The sequence below is a fragment of the Nuphar pumila genome, chromosome 2 (assembly GCF_984573655.1).
Source record: "Nuphar pumila chromosome 2, dmNupPumi1.hap1.1, whole genome shotgun sequence".
NCBI classification, from domain to species: Eukaryota; Viridiplantae; Streptophyta; class Magnoliopsida; order Nymphaeales; family Nymphaeaceae; genus Nuphar; species Nuphar pumila.
The window spans coordinates 45,823,128-45,835,212 of NC_143250.1; the positions used below are offsets into that span (position 1 = coordinate 45,823,128).

General features: G+C 34.9%; 1 protein-coding gene across 1 annotated transcript in view; it reads right to left on the bottom strand.

The window, feature by feature from the left end:
• Positions 1 to 12,085, bottom strand: part of EMB2411 (DNA replication helicase) — a 95,843-nt gene that overhangs the window by 19,757 nt on the left and 64,001 nt on the right. Inside the window, exons 12-15 of the mRNA XM_089987796.1 lie at positions 5,871 to 5,936; positions 5,393 to 5,548; positions 1,991 to 2,046; positions 1,792 to 1,849 (exon numbers count right to left, since the gene is read on the bottom strand). Of these exons, the coding sequence (XP_089843922.1) occupies positions 1,792 to 1,849; positions 1,991 to 2,046; positions 5,393 to 5,548; positions 5,871 to 5,936 (336 nt within the window). The remainder of the gene's footprint in view (positions 1 to 1,791; positions 1,850 to 1,990; positions 2,047 to 5,392; positions 5,549 to 5,870; positions 5,937 to 12,085) is intronic.

Here is a 12,085-nt window from a genome sequence, read left to right on the forward strand (position 1 = left end):
GGGATTATCTGACACAAAATCTACGACACACACTTGAAAGACCATATTTTGAATTGAATGAACAATAGAAAAGAGTCCTAACAATACCATGTTTTAATGTTCTCAAACATGAAACTGGGGGAGCTATTCAGAGGTAAGGTAAATAATTGAGTATGAAAGACTTCAAGCATCAACCACCTTCCAACAAGAAATGGACCAGACTAGCTTGACCAACAAAGGTACATTTGGCCATGGCCAGAAAACTTGACCACGACTAGTGCGGCCTACTAGGTTATTAGGGCTAGGCCTAGCCTTAACCTTTAAGCAGAGTTTATCCATAATCAGGCTTGGGGGAAGAATGAGACTGCTCAAGGTCAAGCCATAACTTTGCCACCTGACAGTTATGATGAGATAACCATAAAGCAGAAAAAGACAGATGAAGAGAACAGAACAAAACACATAAATTCTTCAAATAGGATAGACTCACAAAGTAATAAATAATGAAGACTTAAAAGTCGAATATAACAAATAAATGTTTCTTGTTAAAAGATTGCTGGCATAATCCTGTTGCCAATGTTTTTCCTCTATAAGAGGATAATTGGGACAATACTCAAATGGTTCATGATCAAGTCTTCATGCTCCAGAAAGAAGTTATTTGTTAATTGAAAGTTCAATTCCCTATGCTTAGAAAGTTTTTTTTGTATTCAGATTATTGTCCACCACATAAAATGCAGGTAGATATACTCAATCTTGATTGATTGGTTACAAAAATTCATGTTTTATGTAACGTTCATTTTGCAATCCATTCATGACTCATGTTTATTATTTTGTTAATAATTGACATCTGATTTTAGTTAACTGAGTCCTTGTTCATGGCTGCAAAATGTCATTCATATAATCATATGCATGAGTAGAAATGTAGGAGAGGTTTTTGGTAATCTTAAAAACAGAATAAATACTTTCTTGATGAGATTTGTGTCGACTAAACTCAGCAACTCTATCATTTGTTATTGTTACAAAGAACTGAACAGAAACCTGTGCAAATTTTTGGCATACCAGAAACCAAATATAATTAGGTACAGTCTGCATGGTCATGTCCAAGATGCATACCATCATATGGTGTTTAACATGACACATATTTGACTGTATAGTATTGGCCCAACATCGCTTTTCATATATTTTTCTATGAACAATAGAATGGATGGTTTTAATAGCATGAGTCCACTAATAAACTCCACAGGCCATGGGACAAAAAGAGAGTGATTGGTAGATACCAAAAAATAGAAAAAGTAGCAAAATTAAAATATATAAAAAATTTGATGTAATCTGGTGATATTTTGAAATTATCATAATATTTTTCTGATATTATTGGTTTACTTTGAAATATTGATAAAATTATGATATTTTCAAAACATTGATGATATCAGTGACTATATTTACACATAATGCAAACACTCAACAGCAATCAATCCAGCTGGAGATGCCACGGGTGATTCAAAACAAGCAAAACATAATCAACAAGTGTTCCAACATGACAAGCAACGAGAGGTAGAAAATGAGTGCAGCATATGCAAAAGCCTAAGAAATGAAAATAAGACCAAAGGATAACTAGCACAGTAGTACAAAATCATAAGAATGTATCATTCAGTCAACAGCATGCCTGCATAGGATCAATATCCAAAGAAACACATTTCATGTATCTGAGCTAAATAAGATACTAATATAACAGAAGTAGGGTATACAAAAGGTAATGGCATGCAGCAGCATGTTGATGCAAAGAGAGCAAAATTATGTTTAGCCAATTGACAGCACCTGTGTTTGGTCAGTATTGAGATAATATAGAAGACCCGACTGAATATTGCACATATATCTGGAAAGATGCATCGAAAAAAGTTAGCATAGAGAATCACCATGACGACCAAATAAAGTTCAACCGTACACAAAAGTTTAACAAGTCTTTACTCATGGATTAGGAAAATCAAAATGATAAAGATAGACATGCAGGGCAAACCTGTCAGACATCAGAAGTGTGTATAGGACTACTTGAGCGTGATGTTCCAATGCAGTCTACAACAATAAAAATAAAGAAACACGTGAATAAATATAACATAGAGACAGCATCATAACATTGGCCAGAAAAGAATCTCGGGAAAATGAAAAACATTTCCAGGTTGAAGCAATGTCCCATCTCATGATATGACCTTGAGACCCTTCTAAAAAAATTGAAAGTCAAACCTTTGAATAATTATCCACATCTAAGACAACAAATTAGCTCATTAAGAAAAAATAGCATTTACAGAATAAATGTTAATCGGCTGATGATGCTGCAAAAGGATTAGAGTCATACAAAAAAGTCAAAAAATGAGAAGTACATGAAGAAGAACAAAATTGAATAACCCATCCTTACTCCAGTTAGAAAAATCTCTTATACCTCCAAAATATTGAGAAAATGCCATCAAATCTTGATAGAATTATCTTAAGGGCACTTTGACGCAATATTTCAAATATAGTAGCTTTCCAATAGGCACAACAATAATGACATTGACGTTTTAATTTCTACTTTTTTTAATTTAAATAAGATCAAATCCCTTATTTTGATAAAATATTTTTTCCGTGTTAGGGAGGGGGAGCGGCAGGGTTAGAAGCAGCAGCAGCAGCAGCAGCAGCAAAGCCCCATTTAAACATAAAGAAAACAACAAAGAGATGCAAGAGTAGTAGCAATGATGAGCAGTTATGATGAATGGACATTTCACTCTTACTTCTGTACAATATCTCCTCATATACTTCATAAATATGGCCATATCACCACAACTCCTTACAGTATCTGCTTAAATACTAGTTATATTGAAAAACCTCATAATTATGGCCATATCCCCGCATCCACAGCCATATTCATGTGACACAGATGCATGCACAAACACAAATCGCCTTTAATTTTTTTCATATAAGACTGATACGATGGTGTCCCCCACCAAACTAAGAGCAGCATACATCTCCACACTAAACATCATTTCCTCTGCCTTTCATCCAAGAAGCTAAAAACAAATTTCTCATTCTGATCCTCTGATTAGTAAGACACGAAAAATCTAGCCAAGTTAAAATGAAGATTTTTTGGACAATAATGTTTAAAAGAGGCAAAAAGGTGAGCCAAGGTGGTAAGACTGGTTTAAGGAAAGGCACACGCCTCAAGGAGTACAAAGGTGCAAATGTTTGAATGCACCAAGGCATAAGGCTCAAAAGGTAATATTATAATAAAATCAAGTAGCATTGACCTAAGTAATAATAAAATAAAAAAGATAACAAAGCACAAAGAAGGCACAACTAATCGAGGCATTTTCCAAAATCATAATTCTTTTCCCGCAAATTGGAATGATTTATCTTGAAAATTCCACAAAGTTTATGCTTCTTTAAACAACATATAAAAGAATAATACGAAAATAAATATGATCAGGATTTCTCATTGGAGAAGAAAGTGGGACATCTGCTAACCAACAAAGAAACTATTCTTTTCCATTTAAAGAGTGTCAATTGTTTGTCTAAAGGCACCAGCCAAGCAAAGGCAACAGCCCAAGGTGAGGGTCCCTGACCCCATATATCTTTTTTTGAGAAAAAGATGCCAAGAGCAATTAGCGAATGCCAATAGAATTTTAGTACCAAAGATGCCAGACCTAACAAAGGAATTCAAACCAATCACTGACATCCAATGAGAAATGTACTCCAAGAGATCAAGCCAGTCCTTGATTCTGTGCCAGTTGGGTGCCTTCTCAAATTACCTCCTAGCCCCTGGGTTCATCCAGCAATCTGCAACCTTGTTGTTCCTGCATCTACAAATCTCACAGATGTTGAGGAAAAAGAAATACAGTGTCAGTCCGGGTATCATTTGAGTCAACATTAGAACCACTACCAAGTTTTATCATTATTATCTCCTCCTTGAAAGCACCAAAAGACTTAACCAAGCCATTACACAGGGCAGAACAAGATTCCTAACAACAATTCCCAGCCCATTTCCACGACTGCCCTTTGAGACCATGCTTCTCCTTCAACAGTAATGTCCACCATCCATTCTCCACAGCTAATAACCACCACCAGTTTATTGCATCACTTTGCAGAAGCCCGCAACATATGAACCTTGTTTCACCTAACTTCGTGACAATGATACTTGACCCCATCAAGCAAAGCAAAGCCTCTTAGAGTGACCATAACTATATCAAGAGAATGATTTTATTAATTTGTTGATTCCTTTCAGTTTATTGGAGAACTCTGGAAGTTGTTAACATGTGGAAAGGGATTCAAGAGAGAATGTGTTTAGTATAACAGATTTCCCAGTGATTGAAAGGTATTTGATAGCCCATGCTTGGAATCTACTTACCATTCTATCAACAACAAAATACCAAATGGAATCCTTTTGAGCATTCCTTGATGAGAGGAACTTTAAGCCACTTCATCAGAAGGGATCCCAACTCACAACCACATATAAATGAAATATTTTGAAGCACCTTAGCACTGAAGACCATAACACCACCTTTTTGTAATGCTGAAGTCTGTGAATCATCATTTATGGCACAATGTTAGGGATTAAAGAGAAAAGAGAAGACAAATCTGATGGGCTACCTGGGTGAAGATGTTGGTTGTGATACCATGTGAGAAACCTCAAAAATCGGGCCTCCAAAACCTACAGCAACATGTTTGAGAGAAAGAGGAAGAAAAAGTTGGAACAATGTAGAGAGAAACCCACGATTTCTGTCTCGGCTGAATCTTCTTTTCATTGGTATCAATATTAGTGATTAGGGTTCAGGTCTGACCTGATTACCATTAATACAAAACAAATATTACATAAGAATACATTCTATACAGGGTGGATCGGGTCCAATATGACCCCATCCAAACTGAACACATGTGACTCTATTTTCTTACAAGGTTTTGACGTCAATAAGTTCTTCCAAGTAGAATTATCCATTTGACTTGAATTGTTCGTATCAGTTCCTTTGCAGTACCTGCAACTGATAGACCACAACCAATTCCTCTAGCTTCCTTTACTTCTTTAAGAAATGCACTCAAACCACAACAATGAAGTAAAGGCACACAAACTCCATGTTGATTTTTTTCAAAAAGCTCCCCCATAATATGTCAAATTATGAGTGCAAAATCTAGATATCCATCCACACCAATACAGGGTAGAATAGTAAATGTTTTATCCCAAATGATAAATAATAGGACAGTATCTGAACGCCATAAGGAACATTTTCATTCAAAGATAGCCAAACAACAAGCAACTAACATGATTAGCTCTATTGCATAAAGCTACATGAAACTATGTAATCTCAATCTGCAAGAAAAATCTAACAGGATCATGTGATCAACAATTTATTTGTTTGTTCATAAGCATAGGAAAGGCAGATGGAATGGAACTTGCCTGACCACTAGTTCTCTTTCCAGTCTTGAACTCCAACGGCATGATGCACTCTTCAACCCTATCCATTTTTGGGTTTAATCTAACCCTAACAGAAGCATCAATCATTCCTTTTAACCCATAACTTGGTGACCATGCCATCTCTTCAATGTCAACAACCTTCACAACAAATCAACTAAAAAGTTGTCAAGGAACAAAACAGAAATTATTAGTGAGATTGAAAAGAATTGTGGAATGATTATCAAACTGAAGCAAAACCATGGAATGCATACATACTGAGCAGGATCATACATACCTAGCTAGACAACTACAAGGCATGAATAAGATGCATAACTTTAGCCAAAGTGCATAAAAATTAAAAAATGTTTTTTGTTGCAAAAAAAAAGAAAACTATTTGAAGCTCAAAATCTATGCTTTTTTTTCTTGGGAAAAATATCTATGAAGGTATTTAACAACACAAACTTAGTGAATAAGACATTGCCTCAATTATGTTGACCTCTTTTGACCCATCCTTTGATCCAAAATCAACTGAAGGCGCCTTAGAAGCCTGCAAGCAGTATTTACATGAGAGTCAACAATTTGCTAGAAAAGAAAATAAATAATTGTCATTCTCGTAATCATCATCCCACCCTTAGTTGTCAAAGGCGCAGCCCAACTGCATGGGCGACCCGGTTCGGGTAATGGGGCCTTATATTACCGCCTAGGCATGTTTTTTAGAGCCTAAGTTTTTTTTTTGAAGATTTTTTTTTGAAGACATCATTTGTTTTCTTCTTCAAGGAGGAGGAGAATAAGAAAAAGAAGGAGAAGACATGTTATTTGTCCATTGCTTGTATTATGTTTGTTGTGGAGGAGAAGAAGAAGAAGAACGCATGTTATTTGTCTATTGCTTGTATTATATCTATTGTTGAGAAGAAGAAGACATTATTTGTTTATAGCTTGTATTATGTCTATTTGTTATTTTGTCGTATACATGATTTTATTTTTTGTGTATTATTCTTCACATTGTTAGTTGTATTGTTTGTTTATTCAATTAATTTATTCTTAATTTGTTTGAGAAAGTTAAGGTTATGTAATATAATTGCTTTATAGTGCTTAACAACATATTATTTGTCTATTGCTCATTGTTGAATGATTTTATGTTGTATACATGTTATTATATTTTTTAGGTTTTTTTAATTTTTTTTATTCAAACTACCCCCGCCTAGGCCTTTTTAAGGGATCACTGTAATGAAGTATACGGAAATGTAACCCAAGTATGCTTAATGCATTTACAATGTCCAATAATGAACAAGCACTAAAGCACAAGAGAGAGAGAATAAAGAAGTTCATTATGGGACAATACAAAAAACCTTTAAAAGGCTTAAATGAGAAAATATAGAGAACTTTATTCGAGGAGAGCTCCACAAGCTTAAAAATACAAGGGGGAAAGCCCCTATCTATACACAATGAAAAAGGAGAAAAGGGGGAACCATTAGGGGCTCCCAAATGGTGTCGTTGGGAGCCCCAAACGGTCATATTTATGACCGTTGGGGGTCCCAACGACTCTATGTGGGACCCCCAATGCATATAAAAAATAATTTAAATAAAAAAAGGAAAAAAGTAAAAATAAACTACCTATAAAAATAGTTGTTTCTAGAAACAACTATGTAAAATAACCAAAATACCCCCATCGGGTATTGTGTGTGTGTGCGTGTATATATATATATATATATATATATATATATATATATATATATATATATATATATATATATATATATTAACACCCCCCCTCAAACTTTATGGGGGGGTTGACCGAAAGTTTGCTAATAAGAAAAATAAAACGTGAAGCAGGAAGAGGAAAAAGTCTACCAACTGATACTCTGATGTGACATATGACAGGGTAACCGCTTCTCTCAGATATTCATCACGTACATAGTGACAGTCCATCTCTATATGTTTGGTGCGCTCATGGAAGGTGTGATTGCTGGCAAAGTAAATTGAACTTTTGTTATCGCAGCATAGCTTCAAAAGATCGAAAATGCCTGCACTCATATCTTTGAGAAGACTTCGTAACCAAACTAGTTCCACAATGGTAGTTGTCATAGCTCGGTATTCGAACTCAGTAAAGGATAGCGAAACTTTTTGCTGCTTCTTGCATCTCCAGGCAATCAGAGAATCTCCTAAAGAGACATAAAAACCAATAGTTGATATTCCACCATTAAGGTTTCCTCCCCAATCAGCATCAATATAATCAAGTAAACTTAATGATGAGGATAGAAATAGACCTTTAATGATGGTATTCTTGATGTATCTGACGATTCTTAGCACAACACTCAAGTAAACAATTGTAGGAGCATACTGAAACTGATTGGTAGAGTGAACGACATGAGCAATATTTGGTCGGGTAATGGACAAATAGGTGAGAGAGCCAATGAGTTGTCTGTAGGGTTTGGGATCCTCTAGAAGAGTCCCATCTTCCGGTCTTAATTTAGCATTGATCACTTCAGGAGTTTTCCCCTTCTTATCATCTAAAATTCTAGATTTGCAGCAAGTTTCATTTGAGAAAGTATATATCCTCGGGGAGAGTATGCATCTTCAATTCTTAAAAAATATCTTAAAAATCCCAAGTCAAACATATCAAAATTATCTTTTAACATAATTTTAACATTACGAACACCAATTTGATCATTCCCTGTTATAATCATTGTAATGAAATGGTGGATCTTCCATGAATGCACTCGGATCACTAAAAAGGAAGGGTCTAAAAGACACTTTAAGCAAGACCCATAAAAGGATAAAAGCGAAAAAACATAAATAAATAATGCAACTTTATTGAAGTAGACAAATGCTTAAAAAGCATTTGAAGAAGTGATTTTAAAACAGGGGTTGCACCCCTATTTATACAAGAGCAAGAAGGAGAGCTCATAAGGAGCTCTCCCTTCTAGCCGTTGGACTAGTTCTAACGACTAGATGTTTGGTCAAGCTCCGGTTGAAACTTAACCAAACTATATTATCTAGTTCTATATGAACTAGATAATATAAAATACATAAAAATAAAAAAAATAAAAATAAAAATAAAATGGGAAAATATATATAATATAATAATATTATTATTATATTATTATTATTATAATATATATATGATACATTTTAACACTCTCCTCAAACTTACGTACAATGAGCGAAAGTTTGTCTGAAAGGAAGTAAAATTTGGGAGTTGTGAGAGGTTTGATGAAGAAATCTGCTAATTGGTATTCCGATGTAACATATGACAGATCAATGGTGTCATGCACGTATTCCTCTCTGTCGTAGTGACAATCCATCTCAATGTGTTTGGTGTGTTCATGGAAAGTCCGGTTGCTTGCGATGTAGATTGCACTCTTGTTGTCACAACACATTCGTGAGGCTTGTGTTGCTTCAGCTCCCATATCAGAGAGCAACCGCCTGAGCCAAACAACTTCCATTGTGGTGGTTGTCATGGCTCAATATTCAGCTTCAGTGGAGGAAAGGGAAACCTTATGCTGTTTCTAGCACATCCACGATATTAGAGATTCACCTAAAAACAGAGAGAAACCAGTGGTTGAGTGCCTACTGTTAGGATCATCTCTCCAGTCAGCATCAGTATAAGCAATTAAATCTAAAGATGACGATTCAGACAAAAAAAGTCTGCGTGAGAGAGAACTCTTTAAATATCTAATAATGCATAAAACTGCTCCCATGTGAACGGAGGTCGAAGCATGCTAAAACTGGCTAGCTGTGTGAACGGCATGTGCAATGTCTAGTCGAATGATAGAAAGGTAAGAAAGTACTCCAACAAGTTGTCTAAACGGAGTGGGATCCTCTAGCCGTTCGCCATCATCAATTTTCATTTTAACATTTACTACTTCTGGAGTGTCAACTTTCTTAACATCGATAATGCCAGACCTGCAAACAATATCAAAAGCAAATTTAGATTGAGATATTAAGTACCCACGAGGGGAATAAGCAACTTCTATTCCTAGAAAAATATCGTAAAAGTCCTAGGTCAAACATTTCAAAATGAGTTTTGATATTGGCTACTCCTTATTTGTCACCTCTAGTGATGGTCATATCATCCACAGAAAGAAGAAATATCCTCCACATAAAGAAGAAGAATGATGATACTTGCATCAGATTGCTTAATAAACAAGGCAGTGTCAGTCAAACAAGAACGAAATCCAATATCAGTCATAACATGACTAAATCTGTCATACTATGTTTTTGGTGCCTACTTAAGACCATAAAGGGCCTTCTTAAGACGAAGATATTTACCCTTAGGAAGACTGATACCAGGTGAAGCTTTCATGTATACTTCTTCAATAAAACACTCATTTAAAAAGGCATTTTTGACGTCCATTTGAAATATAGGTCATTTTTTTATAGAAGCTACAACAATTAAAGTTCGAACAATGGTCATTCAGGCCACAAGAGCAAAGGTTTCTTCGTAGTCAATGTCATACTCTTGAGCATAACCTTTGGCCACAAAATTGGGCCTTATATCTTTCAAGTGTCCCATCACTTTTGGCTTTGACTCTATAGACCCATCTACAACCTATAGGTTTCTTTCCAAGCGGCAAGTATTGAATGGACCAAGTGTCGGCCTTCTCTAATGCATCTAATTCAGTTTTCATAGCTTCAATCCATTCTATATGATTTTTGGCTTCAAAGTATGAGGAAGGTTCAACATAGGATCGAATTAATACAAGGGTTGCCTCATACGAAGAAGAAAAAGATTCATAAGAGACGAATTTTCTGGGAGGTCTAGAAATTCTAGAAGTCCTACGAAGAGGAGCTTCAGAAGATTTTTCTAACGCACATGGAGGGTGTTGCTCTCTAATTCTTCGTCTTGAATATTGTAAACCAACATCCCTATTGGTTTGGTCTTCACTATCATTTTCAGAGCCAGTAGGACTTTGATCACTGTCAAAATTATATTTAAAATCCTCTTCGTTGGATTTTGAAGTTAAATCAACTAAAAAAGAATATTCAGTAATATCTTTGGATTTTTCACTTTCAAAGAAATTTTCTTTTACAAGAAAAGTCAAATTTCTTGACACACAATTTACCATTTTAAAGATCATGTCATCTGTACCCTTTTTTATTTTCAACATATCCTAAAAAAGCACATGGGATTGCTCGAGGGGAGAATTTATCGTTCTTGTTTGTAAATACAAAACATTTGCAACCAAACACTCTTAATCTGGAGTGGTCCAGAGTTAGATCATAGAGTTTTTGAATTGAAGATGTATTTTCTAAAGAAGAAGATGGCATTCTATTGATGAGATAAGTGGTTGTTAGATCTGCTTCAGCCCAAAACCCTTTTGTCACTTGACATGCAATTAGCAAAGTCCAAATAGTTTCCATAATATGGCAATGTTTGTGTTCCACAAGACCATTTTGTTGAGGGGTGTTTGGGCAAGATCGTTGATGAATAATGCCATATGAATTAAGATAGTTTTTAAATTCTCCAGACATAAATTCTTTCTCTGAATCGGTGCGAAAGATGGAAATATTATTTTGAAATTTGTTTGTGACCATTTTATGAAAGATTTGAAAGTGAGCAAAAACTTTGAATTTACGTTTAAGAAAATAAATCCAGGTATATCTAGAAAAATCATCAACAAAGATGAAATAATATATATAACCGCCTTTAGAAATAACTGGTGTGGGTCCCCAAATATCCAAATGTATTAACTCAACAAGTTTGGTAGAAACAAAGTTTCTACTAGAAAATGGTAATCTTTTCATTTTTCCAAGAATGCAGTCTTTACAAGCAAAATTTTCATATTAACAAAATTTTTCCAAACTTGAAAAGTATTGAATGGCCAAGTCTTTTGTGCCATAAGTCTGTTTCCAATTTCTGAACATTTAAACAAAATACATTCTTTGGAAGTTCCAAAAAGTCCATGTAATATAGCCCTCCTTCTTTATGGTCTTCCCAAATCAGCTTCCCTGACTGGCGATCCTTAATCAAGCAACCATCAGAAAAGAAGAATATATTACATGTAACGACCCCAACTCATACCTTTGAAAAATGCAGAATTTTTTTTTCTAAGAGTTGCGGAAAACTTTCCAGACACCTGGGATCCCTACAGTTCCAATTTCAGTTGGATAACCACACACCACAAACAAACTTACATTTATCATTCATAACCAACCAACTAAACTCTTTTATTAATGAATCAATAAGAGTCGCATACTCAATGTCAAAAGTGAAATAACAACTTGCAGGAAATAAAAACTAAAAGAAAACAAAAGTAGAGGCACTCTGTCCGTAAATGAAGCCGTATGGGAAAACCAATAAAATGAGAGGGTCAGAAATCCGAAGAATTCTGCGTACAGGTTTCCCTAATGAATCAAATAAGAAAAAGAGCATAAATAAGATCCATGTAATATTTTGAGGAATACGGTTATAATCAATTCATAAGACAATTAACCATTCATGCAGAATTAAACATTGAACATGAGGGAACACGAAGAAGTAACAGTGATCATAATTTAATCAATAAGGCAATTAAATGCAAAAGAGATCAACATCATGCAATGATCAACATATAACAACCAAGTGAACAGATGAACATGCATGAGCTAATGCATAACAAGAATATGCATAATTTATGTGTAATGCATGAACCATTTATTATCTTTCATTTAAGCTTCCCTCTTTTCATATGCATGTCCTATTAAATGCACACA